Consider the following 21,842-nt stretch of genomic DNA (forward strand, 5'->3'; position numbering starts at 1 on the left):
AACCTAAAATACACAACTATGTACTGGGGGGCTTTGGGGAGAAAAAAGAAAAATAAAATCTTAAAAAAAAAATTATATAGAAACCCAACCATAATGCAATTCCATCTTGGAACTTAGTGTCACAGATCAAAATGCTCTGATTTTCCATAGTTTTTGGTGTGAAAGGCAGATGCGTAAGCTCGTTTTCATCCCCTTTACAGAAATAATAGCTCTGCAGAAACATTTTCCAAAGTCACAGCTTCCTAAAGGAGTTATACATGAGAAATTAGAAATGCATTTAAACTTCCTAAACAAATAAGTGCTTAAGTGAATTCCAGAAATGTGACACAGAGTTATAAAAGTCCATTTTATTTAGGCTGAAATGTGTATATTATTTATTTAGTTTAAAAACAAGCTTAACATACAATTTAATTGTCAATATAATTTTGACTAATCTTCAATAACCTAGGTACAGAATAGTCTGAAGTTTTACTGTGCTAGAATAAGAAATCCATTCTGTGTAGAAACACTGTTATGCTAATTCCCCTGGGGTTTAAAACTTCAGAATGGAATCACTTCAGCCTATTAAAGACTTTTTAAAACTTGCACACCATCCTGCAAAAAGACCATTTTATGATACATATGAACAAAACTCAACCCCACTTTCTCCAATAATAAAAAAATGTTTTTTAAAATTGTTACTTTTTAAATGACGTGAAACTAAAGAAAATTGGTTGCTGGTTTTAGAATCATCTTTGGAGAAGAAAATCCGGTGCTTTACCACTTGTTGCCAGGCCTTACAGAGGTAAGGTCTGTAGTCCACACCCGCGTCGCTCAGATGACTGAAGGCAGAGGAAGGCCCTTCTCTTAAGTGCGAGGTTTTCCGCATTATACTTTGTGTTGTTGCAAAAAGAACCAAGCGGTACTCCTTTACAAGTTTCTCTAAGAACTGCGAACACTTCTTCAGAGTGGACTCCTGTAAGTTAACACTTTCGCCTCCATTGACCCGGTCTATCCAGTAAAAAGCCGACAGGCTATCCACGATCAAAAGACGGAGAGAGGGGTGACCACAGAACATAGCTTCTAGTGAGTGAAGTGTGAGAAGTAACTGGATGCTGCTACTGCAATATACCAAAAAAAATCTTCCAAGGCAACGTTTGACTACTTCTTCACAACTTTGGGAGAGTCTATGCTCAAGAATTGTAACGAGCCGAAGCATATCAAAGTGGTAATCTGTATCAATAAACAAGACTTCTACTTCCAGTCCACCTTCTGATTTTGGAAGTATACAACGTGCTGTTAAATGATAAAGCATTTCTGTTTTTCCTGTTCCTTCTGGACCATGAAATTCAAGAATATCACCTGTGCAAAATTCAAAAATGTCAATCAAAATGCAGCAGCACAATAATAGCAGGCTACAAAATGAAAAGTCTGCAAAAATGTTTAAAAAGACATTCAACAGAATGTGAAAGAAGATCTAAATCCATTTGCCAAAATGGATCTGTTAAGCAAATACAAATAAATAAGGAAATTAAAAGTAAATCATTAAGTTTCACCTCTGAGAAAGAAGTTGGCTATTAATTAGCATGAAGAAAATTTCCAAAACAGAACAACCAGGTTGAAAGGGGTCCAAAACAATGTCCTGGGCTTGAGTCCACATGCACTCACACTTAAATTGGTGATATTAGAGAGTTAAGAATAAAGTGCCACACGTCTAGGGCCTTTCAAAACTGTTGAATACTATGGTACACACTATGTCTGGTAATTGATTATCCCAAATCCATTCTCTCTTTTTCCTTTAAGCATAACACCTCAACTGGGGAAGGGAATGTGCCCAGCTTAAAAACTATTTTTCTCAGTCTTCCCTACAAAGAGGAGTCACGAGGCATCATAGCTGTAGCCAGTGAGACACAAGGGGACATCTGTTGGGATTTCTAACTTTTGCTTTCCAGATACAGGTACCAGTTCTACTCTGCCGGTCCGTTCTCTGGAGATGAAACTGCCAACTTGAAATAGTGAGGATGAAAGGTGGACACCCTAAGGAAGGTGGACTCGAAGGATGGTGGAGCAGGAAGAGAGGAAGTAACCAGGACTTTGATCAAAATATGGAACCCTAGACCAGCTATGCACAGCCTGTCTCTATATCACTTGTGATGTGAGGAAAATAAGCCACGATCTGGCAAGCCACTAGGTTGGACTTCTGCCACTCGCAGTTGAAACAATCCCTGGTGTTTCTCAATGTTACTGGCATTATGGGTAGAGCAATTCTTGACTGTGCAGTTTCACACACACAGGGTGGAGCCCACAGCTCTCGGGCGCTAAATTCCAACAGCATCCCTCAACTGAAAACAGCCCCACATGTTTCCAAACCGCCTTCAGTTATCCTTTGCTATATGAAACTCTCTCAAACTGCGTCCAGCTGGAAAGACACCTGCAATGTGAATCATATTCCTAGCATTATAAATCGAAGTCAACTACTCTGAACTTTAAAGACGTTAAATCTCTTTCTGTTTAGGTTTCAATAACTCTTTCATTGAGGACAACACAAATTAAATAAAACACCTGCGGAAATTGTCCTGCCTCCAGAGCTTTTCAAAATCTACTTTAAACAGTGGCCTTCCAATTCTTGCTAGTTTGTTTGCCATTTAATTTATGGCTGAACCACATAACTGGAAACACTGTGTTAAAAATGCCTGTTCTTAGGCCCCAAACAAAGTACATAGTCTATCTGAGAATCCAGTTACTTTATTTCTTGTTATTACTAACCAACCACTGTATGCTGGAACATAATGGAGAAATAATGGAGAAATAATGGAGAAGAATTAAGCTAGCAAACTGCCACCATACTATATTTAAGGTAGTATAAAACTTCAGCCAATGTCTACTACCATCTTATATATAATTTGCAGTCCAAAACTGACATTAAAAAGATTCCCCTTCCGCCCCCAAAGATTCCAGCCTCAAGGAATGAAACTATTTTCACACTAATAATTGTTCACGGATGCTCTTATTAAAAGTCAACATAATGACTAAAACTATATTAAACCCAGATGTTCAGTTTACTCTCTTCTACTATATTACTAAGGAGCTAAGCTGAAAGCTTCCCCTTGCCCCCAAATACATGTCTTTTACCGCCCTGTATTGTAGAAAGAATAAACTGCACGCTCTAGATGAAGAGACATTAACACAGAACCAACATGAACGGGAGCGGAGGAAAGCTGAAAACAGTTAGCAGGATTAATCTGAAAGGGGTCTGTGGGCACACGGACCATGCGGAAACATCACGGGAAGCGATGAGAGACTGCACCGAACCCTCCCTCCCCTCTCCCCAGACCCGCAAGCAGAAGAGGCTGAGGAGCAGCATTAGCCTTTCCATAGTACTTTACAAGTGAAAAGGGACTGCTTTATAATACCTCATTTGATCCCAACAATAAGACTTGGAGGTAGGAAAAGCAAACTTTATCATCTTCCATCATCACATTTATCATGCCATATAATTTTGACTATTTACTCGATTACATTTCCTGGAGCTACTTTAAGGTTGAGACTTGAATAGTCCATCCATCCCCAGCAAACACACAGGATCTTCTGAACACACTTCATCAGATTACTTTCTTCCTAAGAACTTCCTGAGAGACATGTAAAGAATAAACACCTAAGTCCTGATTTGGTGAGAGTTAAAGGCCCAAAAGTCAATTCTGGAAAATGGCATTTTGAAAGGGAGCAGGTCTGGTAGAGAGTCAAAGGTAGGGGGCTTCAGTTAGCAGAGTCCAGCAGGTCTTTGGCCTGAGACCAAGGCCTGGAGCAAGGGACCGAGACAGGAAAGAAGCAAGAACAAGAACAAACTGTCCAGTGCTAGCCCAGGCCCTACTTGCTGCCCCGGCCCAAGCAGTTCTGACACTTAATTCCTGTTAGGTCTTCAGCCCCCTTCACTGATTCCAAAGGTAAGAGTAAACCTGAGGCAGTGATTTAAAAGTTCTAAGAGTTAGGCTTAGAAGTACCCATACAAATCAAATACGTGAGCAAAGCAGGGATTTTTAATTCACGTAAATATCCTAAAAAGAATTTAGCTTTCAAAATGGTATGTTAAGATCTATCTCTACGGGGCTGGCCCCGTGGCTCAGTGGTAAGTGCGCACGCTCTGCTTCGGCGGCCCAGGGTTTCGCTGGTTCGGATCCTGGGCGCGGACATGGCACCGCTCATCAGGCCACACTGAGGTGATGTCCCACATGCCACAACTAGAGGGACCCACAACTTGAATATACAACTGTGTACTGGGACGATTTGGGGAGAAAAAGGAAAAATAAAATCTTTAAAAAAAAAAAAAAAGATGTATCTCTAGGTGTTACAAAATAAAAATGTCCTACAGCCACTAGGATTTAAGAGTCAAGACAGTACTGAGAGGCTGGATATAGCAATCTGGGAGTAAGCAACACAGAAAGAGAGAACAGAAAACTCTCTTTGGCAGGTGGGAGGGGATCTAGAATGAAGAATAACAGGCCCAAAATTCAGTTCTTGGGATACATCCAGAGTTAGAGAAGTCAGCACAAAGATACAGAAATTTAATAGAAAGATCAAGAGGAAAAATGACACAGAGCACAAAAGAAGGTTTCAAGAAAATGAAATAGTACTAATACTAAGTACAGCAGAAAAGTTCTAAAAATGAAAACATGCTGGGGGAGAGGTAGATAACAGATCATTGAATTGTCCTGGATAGTGACCTTACAGCAGTAAATGAGTAACGTACAAAAGCACATTTAATATAAATACTATTTTATGAACCAAACGCCAACAACTGAGACGCTCAGATGATAGCCTGAAAGGGCACCACCGGGAGCAGTCACCGCTTCTGGAGAAACAGCAAGGACGGAGACCACACTGAAGGAAGGTGGCGAGCACGTGAGGAAATGGAAGAAAGATACAACGGATTGTGCTCATTTAGTAAGTAAAAAGTTCAGTAGCAGTTTCGTGAGGCTGGAGAGTCAAACGGAGATAATTTGAGGTAAGAGAAATGTAACATATTCTGAGGTAAAAGGGAAGGCACTCCACAGAGAGATAAAAATACATGATACTGGTCAGAGGGCAACTGAAACATCTCTGGATATTTCGGGAATTCTCAGAATAAGGAAAAAATGAAAACTCTGCCAAGTATGTTCTTGGAGAGAAAGGTGGTACTCATAAACATCTTCCAGCAGGACTCAAAGGAATATGTCTTTGAGGGCACTTTCCTACAGTCTCCCAAGGCCTTCTAAATTCATGCAGCACTAAGAAACAGCTGATGTACTACATGGCTACAGAAAGAAACTGGGGCCAAGTTTAAGATCAAATCCCTGGTTAAGAGACGATCTGGTAGATAAAAACACTCTGCCCCTCTCACAGATTAATAGCAAGGCAGGTTAAAAGGTCACTTACAACAAATGGGCAAGTAAAATCAGCAAACTTGCAAATTACACATGAACATTTTCACTAAGGTGCTTGAACTAGATTCCCTAGAAATATGTTTAATGATGAAATGAAATCAGTTTCACTGATGTTATAAACATTTATTGTCTAATCATAAGATCAAAAATAATATTCAAACATTATGTTCTGGAGCCCGCCCCGTGGCTGAGTGGTTAAGTTCCCGTGCTCTGCTTTGGCGGCCCAGGGTTTCGCCGCTTCAGATCCTGGGTGCAGACATGGCACCACTCATCAGGCCACGCTGAGGCGGTGTCTCATGTGCCACAACTGGAAGGACCCACAACTGAAAATACACAACTATGTATCGGGGGGCTTTGGGAAAAAAAGGAAAAATAAAACCTTTAAAACAACAACATTGTGTTCTACAGAGGAGACAGTCCTTTAACTGTCTGAAGTCACTATCTCATATGTTTCTGTGGGTTGTTACAAAAAATCACAGCCTAGTCCACAGGATTGAGCGTGACAACTTGTGGTAAAAAAAAATAAATAAATAAAATAACAAAAAAACCTCTAAAGTTTGGCACTTGACAAATTAAACTAAATCACAAAAATCTGGAAAGTTTGGCCTTGATAGTTACTCTCACAATTAGGATGCTGCAAGGGGTCTGGGTAACAGATTGTCAGAGTAAGTTTATGAATCTAAAGATCCTTCAAAATAAGGACAAGAAAGAAAAGCCAAAAGATACACCATCTTGGTACCAACCCAGTAATTGTGTCACAAATAGGTTGAATTTACAGACTATAATCATTATAGTACTGAAGAGGCAATGAATTGGTATATGGCACTGAATAACTACTATGCAAAAAAGCATTAAAAAGGTTTACAACAGCATTAGAGACTCCTATAACCCCTAAATTTCTTACTGCTTCAACCTGAGCTTCCCTATAACAATTCTAATAAACTGTTGTTGATAAACGATCCTTATAATCCCAGTCTTACGTCTGCTATTGCTCCAACGAGTATTCATCTAACTAGCTTTACAGCTATAAGATCTAGGATAGTTTCAAGTAAACTTTGGTACTAACTGAACACGACGGTGTTTTTAAAGTTTCTATAAACGTACTATTCAAATACGTAAGTTGTGCTGCAAATCCAAGTTTTAATGTCAGTTTCATAAAGTTAAATTTAATAATATCCCTTCTGACAGAAAGACCAGAAAGTTCAATCTTTTGTCTATCATGGAAGATTAGCCCTGAGCTAACTGCTGCCAACCCTCCTCTTTTTGCTGAGGAAGACTGGCCCTGAGCTAACATCCACGCCTGTCTTCCTCTACTTTATATGTGGGACGCCTACCACAGCATGGCTTTTTTGCCAAGTGGTGCCATGTCTGCACCCGGGATCCGAACTGGCAAACCCCAGGCCACTGAAGTGGAACGTGCAAACTTAATCGCTGTGCCACCAGGGCAGCCCCCAAAATTTGTCTTTTATTATTGATAGTTTAGAACTTTTTTTGCCAACAGATCTTCTCTATAAGAAATATTAAAGGGAGTCCTTCAGGCTGAATGAAAGGACAATAGACAGCAACTTGAATACAAATGAATTCATAAAGAACAGGTAAATATAACTACATAGGTAAATGTAAGAGACAGTATAAATGTGTTTTATACTTGTAACTTTTTTCATTATCTGATTTAAGAAATAACTGCATTAGGGGGCCAGCCCTGGGGCCGAGTGGTTGGGTTTGTGCGCTCTGTTTCTGCTGCCCAGGGTTTCGCAGGTTCGAGTCCTGGGCGCAGATATGGCACCACTCGTCAGGCCATGCTGGGGGGCATCCCACATGCCATAACTGGAAGGATCTACAACTAAAAATACACAGCTAGGTACCAGGGGGCTTTGGGAGAAAAAGGAAAAATAAAATCTTTAAAAAAAAAAGAAGAAAGAACTGCATTAAGTAATAATTTTAATTGTTATAATTTTAAAAGTGTTTATGGGCATACAACGTATAAATACGCAATTTGTAAAAGCACAAAGGGGAAAAATGGAGATATACAGCAGTAAAGTTTTTACAAAGTATTCAAATTAAGATGGTATTAATCCAAACTAGATCGTTATAAATTAAGATGTTAATTGTAATCCTCAGAGCAACCAACAGGAAAAAAATTCATGAAAAATAAAGTAAAAATAATGACAAGAAATTAAAATGGTATACTAGAAAATTTCTATTTAATACAAAAGAAGATAGTAAAGGAGGAACAAAGAAAAAAGACGTAAGACATATATAATACAGACAGCAAAATGGCAGCCATAAATCCTGTCTTATCAGTAACTCACTAACTGTAAATGGATTAAACAGTCTAAACAAAGGGCAGATAGGCAGAACGGAATAAAAAACATGATCCAACTACAGGCTGTCTGCAATGGGCACGCTTGACATTCCAAGTCATAAATAGGTTGACAGAAAAAGACACACTCCGCAAACAGTAACTAAAAAGAGAGCTGAAATGGCCATACTAGTATCAGACAAAACAGACTTTCAGACAAAAATTGCGATAAAGGACACGTAACATAAAATTTACCATCTTAACCATTTTTAAGTGTACAGTTCAGCAGTCTTAAATATATATACACACACACACATATTGTTGTAAAACAGATCTCCAGAATTTTGCATCTGAAAACTGAACTCTGTCCCTATTAAACAACAGCTCCCGTCCCCTTTCCCTGCCCCCAAGCTGCTGGCAGCCACCATTCTACTTTCTGCTTCTATGAGTTTGCCTACTCTAGATTCCTCACTTAAGTGGACTCATACTAATACTTTTCTTGTTGTGACTGGCTTGTTTCACTCAGCATGTCCTCAAGGTTCATCCATCTTGCAGCATGTGACAGGATTTCCTTCCTTTTTAAGGCTGAATAACAGTCCATTATATATATAAACCACATTTTGGGGGCTGGTGCAGCAGTTAAGTTCACACGTTCCACTTTGGCGGCCAGGGGCACACCAGTTTGGATCCTGGGTGCACACCTACAGACCGCTTGTCAAGCCACGCTGTGGCAGGCAGCCCACATATAAAGTAGAGGAAGATGGGCATGGATGTTAGCTCAGAGCCAGTCTTCCTCTGCAAAAAGAGGAGGATTGGCAGCAGATGTTAGCTCAGGGCTAATCTTCCTCAAAAAAATAAATAAATAAATAAAGCACATTTTGTTTATCCATTCATTTGTTGATGAACGCTTGGGTTGCTTCCATCTCTTAGGTATTGTGAGTAGTGCTGCTGTGAACATGAGTGTGCAAATATCTCTTCAATAACCTGCTTTCAATTTTTTTGGCTATGTACCCGGAATTGTTAGATCGTATAGTAGTTGTTTTTTTCTTTTTAAAGATTGGCACCTGAGCTAACAACTGTTGCCAATATTCTTTTTTTCTTCTTTTTCTCCCCAAACCCCTCCAGTATGTAGTTGTATATTTAGTTGTGTGTCCTTCTGGTTGTGGCATTGAGTTCTATTTTTAATCTTTTTAGGACCCTCCATACTGTTTTCCAGGGTTGCTTTACCATGCTACAATCCCATCAACAGGGCACAAGGGTTCTAATTTCTCCACATTCTTACCAACACTTGCTCTTTTCTGGTTATTTCGACAGTGGCCATCCTAATGGGTATGAGGTGAGAAAGGACATTTTATAATGATTGTGAGTCAACCCATCAATCAGATGTAATAATAATAAACTTATTTGTGCCCCACAATACAGGAAGCCCCAAAATACCTGAAGCAAAAACTGACAGAACAAAAGGGAGAGAGAAATAATTCGACAGTAATAGTTGGAGTCTTTAAGACTGCACTTTCAACAGTGGACAGAACAACTAGACAGAAGATCAGCAAGGAAACAGAAGACTTGAACAACACTGAAAACCAACTACAACTAAGAGACATTAGGAAAACACTAGTCCCAACTACAGCAGAATACACACTCTTCTCAAGTGCACATGGAACATTCTTCAGGATGGATCACATATGTGGCCATAAAACAAGTCCCAATAAATTTTAAAAGACTCTCTCACAGGGGCTGGCCCCAGTGGTGCAGTGGCTAAGTTCATGTGCTTCACTTTGGTGGCCTTGGGTTCATGGGGTCGGATCACGTCCATGGACCTACACACCAATTGTCAGGCCATGCTGTGGAGCCATCCCACATACAAAATGGAGGAAGACTGGCAACACATATTAGCTGAGGGCCAATCTTCCTCACCAAAAAAAGAAAAAAAAAAAAGACTGAAATCACAGAAGTATGTTCTCTGATCAGAAAAGAATGGAAACAGAAGTCAATAACACCACAAAAAGCCATAAATCTTCTTGCCTTTGGATTAGGTAACGGCTTCTTAGCTATGATACCAAAAGCAGGAACAACAAAAGATAAATTGGACTTCATCAAAATTAATAACTTTGTGGGGACTGCAGTTGATGAGTGTAGGTGATAGTGAGGGCTGAGGGATGGGCAGGAGACAGCGAAGTGAAGAGAAGGCTCAGTTCTGGGCATGGAGACCGAGGATCCTGGGGTTCACTTTCCCACATGCATCTCATCCTTGGCTTGGTGCAGGGTCATAATTACATAAAGTCTTGGATTAAAAAAAATTAATGACTTTGCACTTCAATGGATAACATAGTGAAATGACAAGCCACAGAATGAATGGGTATCCGCGCATCATATATTTGATAAAGGACTTGTATCTAGACTATATAAAGGACTCTTTCAACTCAATAATAAAAAAGACAAGCCAGTTTTGAAAATGGGCAATAGATCTGACATTTCTCCAAATTACATATACAACTTGCCAATAAGCACATGCAAAAATGCTTAACATCATTAGCCATAAGGGAAATGTAAACCAAAACCACAGTGAGAAATCACTTCATACTCATTTGTTTGCAGGATGTGGGGAAATTGGAACCATCATATGCTTCACTGCTAGTAGCAAGTAAAATGTGCAGCTGCTTTAGAAAATAGGCAGTACCACAACAGGTTAAACACAGTTACCATAAACCTAGCAGTCCTTTTTGTAGGTATTACCCAAGAGAACTGAAAACATATATCCACAGAAAAACCTGCACACAAATAATCATAGCAGCATTACTTGTAACAGCCAAAAAGTAGAAACAACCCATTTGTCCATCAACTGATGAACAGATAAACAAAATGTGGTCTACCTACCCATGCAATAGAATATTATTCAACCGTAAAAAAGGAATGACCTACTGAGGCACGCTGCAATATGATGAACCTTGAAAAGATTATACAAAGCGAAAGAAGCCAGTTGTCACAGAAGACCACTTCCTGTAGGATTCCAATTATATGAAAAGTCCAGCAAAGGCAAGTCTAGAGTAGAGAGTAGACTAGCAGTTGCCTCGGGCTGAGAGATGTGGGAGGAAATGGGGAGAGACTACTAATAGCCATGCCTTTTTGAGGTGATGAAAATATTCTAAAATCGATTATGGTGATGTTTGCATAACTGTGTGAACACTAAACATCACTGAATTGTACACCTAAATGGGTGAATTATATCTCTATAAAGCTGTTACAGTAAAAAAGAAAAAACCACCTAAGCCCACTACCTGCTTTGTAAGGTTTCCCGAGCGTGGACGTGCTAATAGAACAAGGAGACGTGTATTTTCTCTACTGTAGAAACATCAACAGAACAACAGGGCAGCTAAGGACTTCCCTGTGATTCTCTAACTTCTGAAGCATGAAACATAAATTATAATAACAAGACTCCCACAAATATCGTATTGGGATAAGAGGGGTCAATGTTTGTTCTGAAGATTTACCAGACAAGCCAAACTCTACCCCATCTGACACAGAGAAGGACGGCTTACAAGGGTTTTGTTACAATCTGTTTCTCAGTTTTTAATTTCACAGTTTAACCTATATAGTCTCTTGCTAGGAATATATGTATATAAAAAACATGTTTTATAGAACTTATGACACTATATTTTGATCTGAGATCGTTTTTTACCAAGCACAGGTGAATCTTCATTAGCAAACAGATAGGGTTCTATTTCTTTCAAGGAACTTCTACCTTCAAGTCGGGCAAGGAGCTTGCAAAAGAAAAAAAGAGAGAAGGAAAAATCATTACCGAAAAATACAAAATCCTAGAAATCTACATTTATACAATTTTCCAAAAGTCAATAAAAAAGCTTTTCAAAATTTTGAGGATTTGGAGGAAATTATGAAATAGAAAATATAATTTAGGAAAAAAAATTGTGTTCACTTATTCAGAAAATATTTCATTTTTTGTTTATGTACCAAATACTGACGGTACAAAATGAGTCCCTGGCCTCAACGGAATTGATAGTGTAGTTTGAGATACAGGACCAAACTGCTAAGTGCAGTTTTTACCTTCCTTATGTGTCGTAATTATCTTTCTCACAATACTTACCACACTTGTTATACGGGTATTAGCTTTTAATCTGTCTGCCCATTATATTGTCCTTATCTAGTAGGGAGGAGGGGACAAAAAAGAAAGGTGGAGAAAAACTTCCCTGAGGAACTCCCAGCTGAATGTGTTAGGTGAATGGGGCAGGCACACCAGGTAGAGGGGACCACACAGCCAAGGGGCGGAGGTTACCAACAGCACTGTGTGTAGGCAAACGATAAGCAGAGCTGAAGTGCTGGAGCTTGTAGCACGAAACAGGCAGGTGACAGTGAAGACCTAAAAGATCAGAAGTCAGATCACAGAAGGCCTTAGATGCCATGTTTAGGAGCTTGCTCTTTGGCTTGTAGACAAGATCAAGGGGTTTTAGCTACACAGTGAGAAGCGGTCTGGAACAGTTAAGAGTAGACAGTGGGACTCCAGAACTAGACCTGCCAGCTCACTTCTCTGGGCCTGAGGCTCATCAGTAAGGTGAGGATAACTAACAGTATGTCCTTCACAGGGCACTGAGAATTTGATATGTTAAGAGTGCTTAGCACAGGGGCTGGCCCCATGGGCGAGTGGTTGGGTTCGCATGCTCTGCTTCAGGGCCCAGGGTTTCTGCAGGTTCAAATCCTGGGTGTGGACATGGCACGGCTTGACAAGCCATGCTGAGGCAGCATCCCATGTCACAACTAGAAGGACCCACAACTAAAAATACACAACTATGTACCGGGGGGCTTTGGGGAGAAAAGGAAAAATAAAATCTTAAAAAAAAGAGTGCTTAGCACAGAGCAAGTACTATGTAAGGCTGAGCTATTATCACCCGAATTTCAGACAGATCACCTTGGTGGCTGGTAGGGGATGGATTTGAGTATGACCAGAACCACGCCAAGGCTGGAGTCTCACCCAGCCTGGAGGAGTGCCCGCCAGTCTTTAGTTAGGAGGACAGCAAGAATTCGGGTACTGATTTAAATGTCAATGAGGGAATCATAATCAAAGCTGATTCTCAAGTCTCTAAGGAAATCAGCACAGATTTGACAACCCTTCTATACAACAAAAGAAAAAAAACCATATCAGAAATGGGAAGAAAAGCAGTCACCTTTCGTGTTTTTTTATTGAGGCCAAAGTTTTGAAAAGACTTCCTGAAGCGATGAAAAGCTTCTATACATTAGTTTAGCAAACATGTACTGAATTTCTATTACGTCCACAAACACTATGGCAGGTAAAATGGAGACTACAAAGATGAGGAAGACAACCTGCCCTCAAAGAACTAGCAGTCTAGGTCTTCCGGGAGATGAGATTTTATTACAAAACAAGGTAAAGACTGCTAATGACACAAGAAAGTGCGAGAGCAGCGATTCTGAAGGCGCATGTAAGGTCAAGACTATTTTCACATATATGAAGACACTATTTGCCTTTTCCACTAAGTTGACACCTGCACTGATGCTGCCACGGTGGGTAAGAGTGCTGGCCCCGGCCCATCAGGCAGCGGCATCAAGCTGTGTTAGCACACGTGGGACTCCTCACCACCGGCAGAAAGACACCCAAACAAGCAAAACTAGTTTACAGAAGAATGCCTCTGATGAGGGAGTAAAAAGTATTAGTTCTATGAAATTATGACTCGAGTACTTTTTAAAATACTCTTGGTGATCTGGAAAGCGTACTAGTGGGAAAGAATTCCATGTTGACCAAGAAGAAGTACTGCCTTTGCCCTCGCTCCTGGGGGATCATCTGGAAACCTCTTGGAATATCCTGCCTGATGAAAGCATCTTCATGCACCTGGGGCCTTGAGCCACACCAGACAGTCTAACAATGTGACTTACGGTGGGGACTCTGTGAAGCTTGACCTCTGGGACCAGAGGGGCTGGAGAATGAGGTAGCTGTTTGGGCAGGTGACCGTGTCTAAATGAGAGCCCCACAGAGACTGTGGACGTCCAAGTTGAGGTGAGTTTCCCTGGTGGGTACAGCGCCACAGTGCTGCTGGGAGAAGTCAGCACTGTCCACAGTTCCACTGGGAGAGGACAGCTGGAGCCTCTGCATTTGGATTCTCCTGGACTTCGTCTGACTACATCTCTTCCCCTGGCTGATTTTAATCCGCATCCTCTCACAGTAGTAAACCATAACCATGAATCTGACAGCTTTCAGCGAGTTCTGTGAGTCCCAGGAAATTATTACACCTGAAGGTGGTCCTGGGGACCTGGAACTCTCCAGTTGGTGACACAAATGAAGACAGTCTTGGGGACTTCTCCATAACTCCACACACACATAAGGATCCAAACTGAAGTACAAAGGTTTTTCCCTAGGAAAAGCACTTGTGTGATTATCTGAGTTGGATGCTTTTATTCATGAAATATCCTTTTATTTGAAAGAACAACTGATAGACAAACTATGATTATCCAGACTTTGGTATCTGGCAGACATTTTATTGAAAACAAAGAAAATAACTGACAGTATTTGTTGCCAATGATAGTATTTGAATTTTGGAAAACTTTTATCCACCACTGTTTGAGCGTGATAGCTTCCCAAAACTTTAGGTCCTTTTTGGTGAACTCACTGGTGATTTTAAAGAATGTGATTTTTGTGGGGATAGTTATTTAAGGAAACCTGTCAATACTTGGAAGATCTACATAACTCAGCAGACCAATATTTGCAAATGACCAAGGCGTGATGTTAAATCATTCCTGGGTAAAAGATTCTCTCTAAGTCTAAGACAGAAAAGTTCACTGATGCAATTCTATACTCTACATTACAATTAACTTTTAGGAAAACTACTACTAGTCAAGTTTTGGTATAATATCAAAGAAGACTATCCACAATTATCTCAAAAGATCTTAAAAAAATCTTTCCTTTTCCAACTATATAAGAGGCCAGATATTCTTCATACACTTTAACCAGAACAACATACAGTAATAGACTGGATACAGAAGAGAAGGAAACCCAGTTAACTTCTCTTCAGCCAGACATTTGAGAGATTTGCATGGGCTGGCCTGGTGGTGTAGCGATTAAGTTCACGTGCTCTGCTTTGGCAGCCCAGGGTTTCACAGGTTTGGATCCTGGGTGTGGACCTACACACCACTCATCAAGCCATGCTGTGGTGGTGTCCCACATACAAAACAGAGGAAGATTAGCACAGATGTTAGCTCAGCAACAATCTTTCTCAAGCAAAAAGAGGAAGATTGCTTGAGGAATGTCTCTTTGAAGAAGACTGGCAACAGACGTTAGCTCAGGGCCAATCTTCTTCACACAAAAAAAAGACAGAGATTTGCAAATATGTAAAACAGTGTCACTCCTCACTACTACATTTTTTATTTAGGAAAATACAGCTATTTTTCAAAAAAGTTATTTGTGATAATATTCAACAAGTTTACTACTGTCACTTGTACATTAATGTAAATATTTTAAATTTTACATTTCTCAGTTTCATTGACGGATATAACTCATATAAACAAAAGCTCTTTTGGTGATGGATGTTAATTAGATTTATTGTGGTGATAATTTTACAATATATACAAATATCAAATCATTATGTTGCACATCTGAAGCTAATATAATGTTATATCAATTATACCTCAATTAAAAAAAGCTCTCTGGAATCCTCAATAATTTTTACATACGTAATGCAGTCCTAAGACCAAAAAGAATGAGAACTACTGAGTTACAAGATTGAAAGTCCAGCTTAAAGGAGAAGACAGAGACTTCCATGGCCAAGATGGAACATATGAAATGACTATAAAATGTTTTCAAAAGCATGTACACAAATGACTAACGTCCTCATCAGAATGACTAACTTGTGAAGTTACTCCAATTGTTTACTCTGTCATTGCTCAAAATATTTTAGAACCCTCCCTCTGAGACTTCCTTGTAAGATAGTATACAAGAAAGTATTATCATTTTATTGACATGACTCTTGGACAAAGATGGTATTACTCCTCGTACCAAACTGGCTGACTTAGCCAAGTTGCATCTGACTTTCCATTGTTCTTAAAAAATCAAATTCTTGGGAGGAGATCCAAGATGGCGGCGTGAGTAGTCTTCTTTGTCTCTCCCCCTTCGAATCTACAACTAATTGGACATTCATCACTTAACAAAGGATATCCATATAGCATCTCAGGACGCCTAAGAGACCCACGCTGCTATACATCGGAAGGCGGACGGACTTCCCTCCGGGAGGAGGTGGAAATAGGTGAAAACTCTCTGACCCCGACCCACGAACAGCCCAGTACCTGCAAGCAGCTTTCTTCCAGCAGATGCCCCCAGAACATCACCACACACCACGGGCAGGAGGGAGCACACACCAGAGGAGCGACGGTGGAAACAGGTGACCAGAGCCCTACCTAAGCCCCCCGCAATTACACCTAAGGCCAGAGGGAGGCTCCAGAGTCACACACCGGAGGTGGTGGGGAAAAGCCCTACCCGCCATTAGCGGAGAGGCTCCGACCAGCATCCACAACGCCGGGAGGCTCCCAGAGAGAATCCCCAACGGGGCAGCACCCGCCAGCTGTCACCGTCAGTCTCACAGACTGCAGCTGTCGCCCGATCCGGACTCGGGACTACTGGAGATCTCCTGGGAGAGGACTGGGGCTGGGTGGAGCTCCAGCGGCCGGCTCCGCGGCCTAGGGGTGAAACTCCAGAGTTCCGTCTGGGCAGCAGGCAAAGTCTCTACCTGCCATTAGCGGAGAGGGCCCGCCCAGCATCCACACGCTGGGAGGCTCCCGGAGAGAATCCCAAACGAGGCAGCAGCCTGCCAGCTGCCACCGCTGGCCCCACTGACTGCAGCTATCGCCTGGTCTGGGCACGGGGCTCCTGGAGATCTCCTGGGAGAGGTCTGGGGCTGGGTGGAGTTCTGGCAGCCGGCACCGCGGCCCAGGGGGAAACTCTGGGCTTCCGTCCTGGCAGCAGGCATAGCCTCTACCCGCAAATAGCAGAGAGGCCCCGCCCAGCACCCACAACGCCAGGAGGGTCCTGAAGAGGAGAATCCCAGGCAGGGCAGCAGTCAGCCAGCTGCCACTGAACTCAAGGTCTCCGGCTATCCCCCAGACAGGGCAAGAGGCTCCCCGAGATCCTGGGGGAGAGGACTGGGGCTGGGTGCAGTTCCAGCGACCCGGCTCCATGGCCCAGGGGGAAACTCTACAGTCTCACAGCAGCCTCAGCGAAAGCCTCTGCACTGCACTAGTAGAGAGCACCCACCCAGCAACCACAAGGCTGGAAGACCCTGGAACAAAAGCAGCATAGCTAGGTGAGCTAACCACAGACTGTAGAAGATGCCAATAGCTCTGCTGTGACCCATAGTGGACAAATGAGATTTTGTGGGTGCCGACAGTGACGGAGCTGCAAATATAAGTGATCCTGCCCCTGGCCGCTGGGAAAGCCCATAACATTGCTGCAGACCCTAAGGAGGGAGCACATCTAGGTGGTCTGCAACAGTAGGCATCAGCAGCCTGAAGCGCCCCCGTGATGGCCCCCACAGCTGAAGAGGGAACCCACAGGGCCACTGTGACTACGAGGAGGGGCCCAGGCCCAGTTAGCAACAGCTGATAGGGTTCCTGGTTGGTGAAGTATAAACCCTTGTTCCCCCGCCACACCAGTAGAAACAAGTGGAAGCAGTAACTGAACTCTATCTCTATGTGGAGGCACAAATCTACACCATCAAGCAATATTAAAAAATATATTAAATCTCCAGAACAGAAGGAAAATGACAAATACACAGAAAACAATCCCAAAGACAATGAAATATAGAACCTAAATGATGACAACTTCAAAACAGCCATCATTAAAAAACTCAGTGAGCTAAAAGAGAATTCAGATAGACAACTCAACGATTTCAGGAGCTATGTCACAAAAGAGTTCGATACTATAAAGAAGAACCAAACAGAAATACTGGAAATGAAGAACACAACAGAGGAGATTAAGAAATATCTAGACGCACTGAACAGTAGGGCCGATAACATGGAGGAAAGAATTAGCAATTTGGAAGATAGGAATATAGAAATGCTGCAGGCAGAGGAGGACAGAGAGCTAAGACTAAAAAGAAATGAAGAAACTCTCTGAGAATTATCTGATGCAATTAGGAGATGCAACGTAAGGATTATAGGTATACCAGAGGGAGAAGAGAGGGAGAAGGGGGCAGAAAGCCTATTCAAAGAAATAATGGCTGAGAACTTCCCAAACCTGGTGAGAGAGATGGATCTTCAGGTGACAGAAGCCAATAGATCTCCAAACTTTATCAATGCAAGAAGACCAAACCCAAGGCATATAGTAGTGAAGCTAGCAAAAGTCAACAACAAGGAGAAAATACTAAGGGCAGCCAGGCAGAAGAAATTAACCTACAAAGGAACCACCATCAGGCTATCAGCAGATTTCTCAGCAGAAACTTTACAGGCTAGACGAGAGTGGAATGATATATTCAAAAATCTGAAGGACAAAAACCTGCAGCCGAGAATTCTCTACCCAGCGAAAATATCCTTCAAATACGATGGAGAAATAAAAACTTTCCCAGATAAACAAAAATTAAGGGAGTTCATTGCCACAAAACCTCCTCTTCAAGAAATGCTCAGGAAAACCCTCATTCCTGAAAAATCAAAAAAAGGAAAGGGGCTACAAAACCAAGAGCAAAGGAGATAAGTAGAAGGACAACAACAGAGAGTAGCAGCTCTCCATCAGAAGAGATTAAACCATGGGATGAGAAACAAAGGAAATTGAAAAGAACCGGAACACAAGACATAAAATGGCAGCAGTAGGCCCCCACATTTCAATAATCACTCTAAATGTAAATGGATTGAACTCTCCAATCAAAAGACACAGAGTGGCAGGATGGATCAAAGAACAAGACCCAACAATATGCTGCCTCCAGGAAACACATCTCAGCTCCAAAGACAAACACAGACTTAGAGTGAAGGGATGGAAGATAATACTCCAAGCTAATAATGAACAAAAGAAAGCAGGTGTCGCTATACTAATATCAGACAAAGTAGACTTCAAAGCAAAACAGATAAAGAAAGACAAAGAGGGACAGCATATAATGATAAAAGGGACTCTCCACCAAGAAGACATAACACTTATGAATATATACGCACCCAACACAGGAGCACCAAAATTTGTAAAGCAACTCTTAACAGAACTAAAAGAAGACATCAACAATAATACAATAATAGTAGGGGACCTCAACACCCCATTAACACCAATGGATAGAACATCCACACAGAAAATCAACAAGGAAATTATAGAATTAAATGAAAAATTACACCAGATGGACTTAATAGATATATATAGAACACTTCATACAAAAACAGCAGGTTACACATTCTTCTCAAGTGCGCATGGAACATTCCCAAGGATAGACCATATTTTGGGAAACAAAGCAAACATCAATAAATACAAGAGAGTTGAAATAAGATCAAGCATCTTTTCTGATCATAATACTATGAAACAAGAAATCAACTACAAGAATAAAGCAGAGAAAGGTGCAAAAATGTGGAGACTAAACAACACGCTACTGAACAAACAATGGATTACTGAAGAAATTAAAGAAGAAATCAAATATTATCTGGAGACAAATGAAAATGAGAACATGTCATACCAAATCATTTGGGATGCAGCAAAAGCAGTCCTAAGAGGGAAATTCATTGCAATACAGGCTCACCTCACTAAACAGGAAAAAGCTCACATAAGCAACCTCAAACGACACCTAACAGAATTAGAAAAAGAAGAACAAAGCCCAGAGTCAGTAGAAGGAGGGAAATAAAAAAAAGAGCAGAAATAAACGATATTGAAACAAAAAAGACAGTAGAAAGGATCAATGAAACAAAGAGTTGGTTCTTCGAAAAAATTAACAAAATCAACAAACCCTTAGCCAGACTCACCAAGAAAAGAAGAGAGAAATCTCAAATAAATAAAATTAGGAATGAGAGAGGAGAAATCACAACAGATACCAAAGAAACACAAGGGATCATAAGAGAATACTATGAAAAACTATATGCCAACAAATCTTACAACCTAGAAGAAATGGACAAATTCCTGGACTCTTACAACCTCCCCAAACTGAATCTGGAAGAAATGGAGAATCTGAATAGGCCAATCACAAGTAAAGAAATAGAAACAGTGATCAAAAACCTCCCCAGAAATAAGAGTCCAGGACCAGACGGCTTCTCTGGAGAATTCTACCAAACATTCAATGAAGATTTAGTACCTATCCTTCTCAAACTATTCCAGAAAACTGAGGAAGATGGAGTACTCCCTAACACATTCTATGAAGCCAACATCACTCTGATCCCCAAACCTGACAAGGACAATATAAAGAAGGAGAACTACAGGCCTATATCACTGATGAACATAGATGCAAAAATCCTCAACAAAATTCTGGCAAACTGAATACAGCAATACATCAAAAAAGATTATACACCATGATCAAGTGGGATTTATACCAGGGACACAGGGATGGTTCAACATCCACAAGTCAATCAACGTGATACACTACATTAACAAAATGAGAAACAAAAACCACATGATCATCTCAATAGATGCAGAGAAAGCATTCAACAAGATCCAACATCCATTTATGATAAAAACCCCTCAATAAAATGGGTATAGAAGGAAAGTACCTCAACATAATAAAGGCCATATATGACAAACCCACAGCCAACATCATACTCAACAGACAAAAACTGAAAGCCATCCCTCTGAGGACAGGAACAACACAAGGGTGCCCATTTTCACCACTCTTATTCAACATAGTACTGGAGGCGTTGGCCAGAGCAATTTGGCAGGAAAAAGAAATAAAAGCAATCCAAATAGGCAATGAAGAAGTAAAACTCTCGCTGTTTGCAGACGACATGATCTTATATATAGAAAACCCCAAAGAATCCATAGGAAAACTATTAGAAACAATCAACAGCTACAGCAAAGTTGCAGGGTATAAAATCAACATACATAAATCAGTAGCATTTCTATATGCTAACAATGAACTAACAGAAAAAGAACTCAAGAACTCAATCCCATTCACAATCGCAACGAAAAGAATAAAATACCTTGGGATAAATTTAACCAAGGAAGTGAAAGATTTATACGATGAAAACTACAAGACTTTCTTGAAAGAAACTGACGACGACATAAAGAGATGGAAAGACATTCCATGCACATGGATTGGAAGAATAAACAGTTAAAATGTCCATACTACCTAAAGCAATCTACAGATTCAATGCTATCCCAATCAGAATCCCAAGGACATTCTTTACAGAAATTGAACAAAGAATCCTAAAATTCATATGGGGCAACACAAGACTGCAAATTGCTAAAGCAATCCTGAGTAAGAAAAGCAAAGCCGGAGGCATCACAATCCCTGATTTCAAAACATACTACAAAGCTACAGTGATCAAAACAGCATGGTACTGGTACAAAAACAGGTGCAAAGATAAATGGAACAGAATTGAAAGCCCAGAGATAAAACCACACATCTATGGACAGCTAATCTTTGACAAAGGAACTGAGGGCATACAATGGAGAAAAGAAAGTCTCTTCAACAAATGGTGCTGGGAAAACTGGACAGCCACATGTAAAAGAATGAAAATTGACCATTCTTTTTCACCATTCACAAAAATAAACTCAAAATGGATCAAAGACCTAAAGATTAGGCCTGAAACAATAAGTCTTCTAGAAGAGAATATACGCAGTACATTCTTTGACATCAGTTTCAAAAGAATCTTTTCGGACACTATAACTCCTCAGATGAGGGAAACAATAGAAAGAATAAACAAATGGGACTTCATCAGACTAAAGAGCTTCTTCAAGGCAAGGGAAAACAGGATTGAAACAAAAAAACAGCCCACTAATTGGGAAAAAATATTTACAAGCTACTTATCTGACAAAGGGTTAATCTCCATAATATACAAAGAACTCACACAGCTTTACAACAAAAAAACAAACAACCCGATCAAAAAATGGGCAGAGGACATGAACAGACATTTCTCCAAAGAAGATATAAGTATGGCCAATAGACACATGAAAAGATGTTCATCATTACTAACCATCAGGGAAATGCAAATCAAAACTACACTAAGATATCACCTTA

The 21,842-nt window shown here is 40.7% G+C and overlaps 1 protein-coding gene across 2 annotated transcripts in view; it reads right to left on the reverse strand.

Annotated features, from left to right (window-relative positions):
- Nucleotides 1-327: 327 nt before the first annotated feature.
- XRCC2 (X-ray repair cross complementing 2) overlaps nt 328-21,842 on the reverse strand; it is a 33,307-nt gene continuing 11,792 nt past the window's right edge. The window contains exons 2-4 of one of the 2 annotated variants that reach the window (XM_044765686.2): nt 11,993-12,076; nt 11,381-11,462; nt 328-1,341 (exon numbers count right to left, since the gene is read on the reverse strand). In XM_044765686.2, the coding sequence (XP_044621621.1) occupies nt 611-1,341; nt 11,381-11,462; nt 11,993-12,076 (897 nt within the window). In that variant the 3' untranslated portion in view covers nt 328-610. The remainder of the gene's footprint in view (nt 1,342-11,380; nt 11,463-11,992; nt 12,077-21,842) is intronic. The other variant, XM_014829020.3, reaches the window with a different exon arrangement.

This window comes from Equus asinus, chromosome 1, assembly GCF_041296235.1.
Source record: "Equus asinus isolate D_3611 breed Donkey chromosome 1, EquAss-T2T_v2, whole genome shotgun sequence".
In the NCBI taxonomy this organism is placed as follows: Eukaryota; Metazoa; Chordata; class Mammalia; order Perissodactyla; family Equidae; genus Equus; species Equus asinus.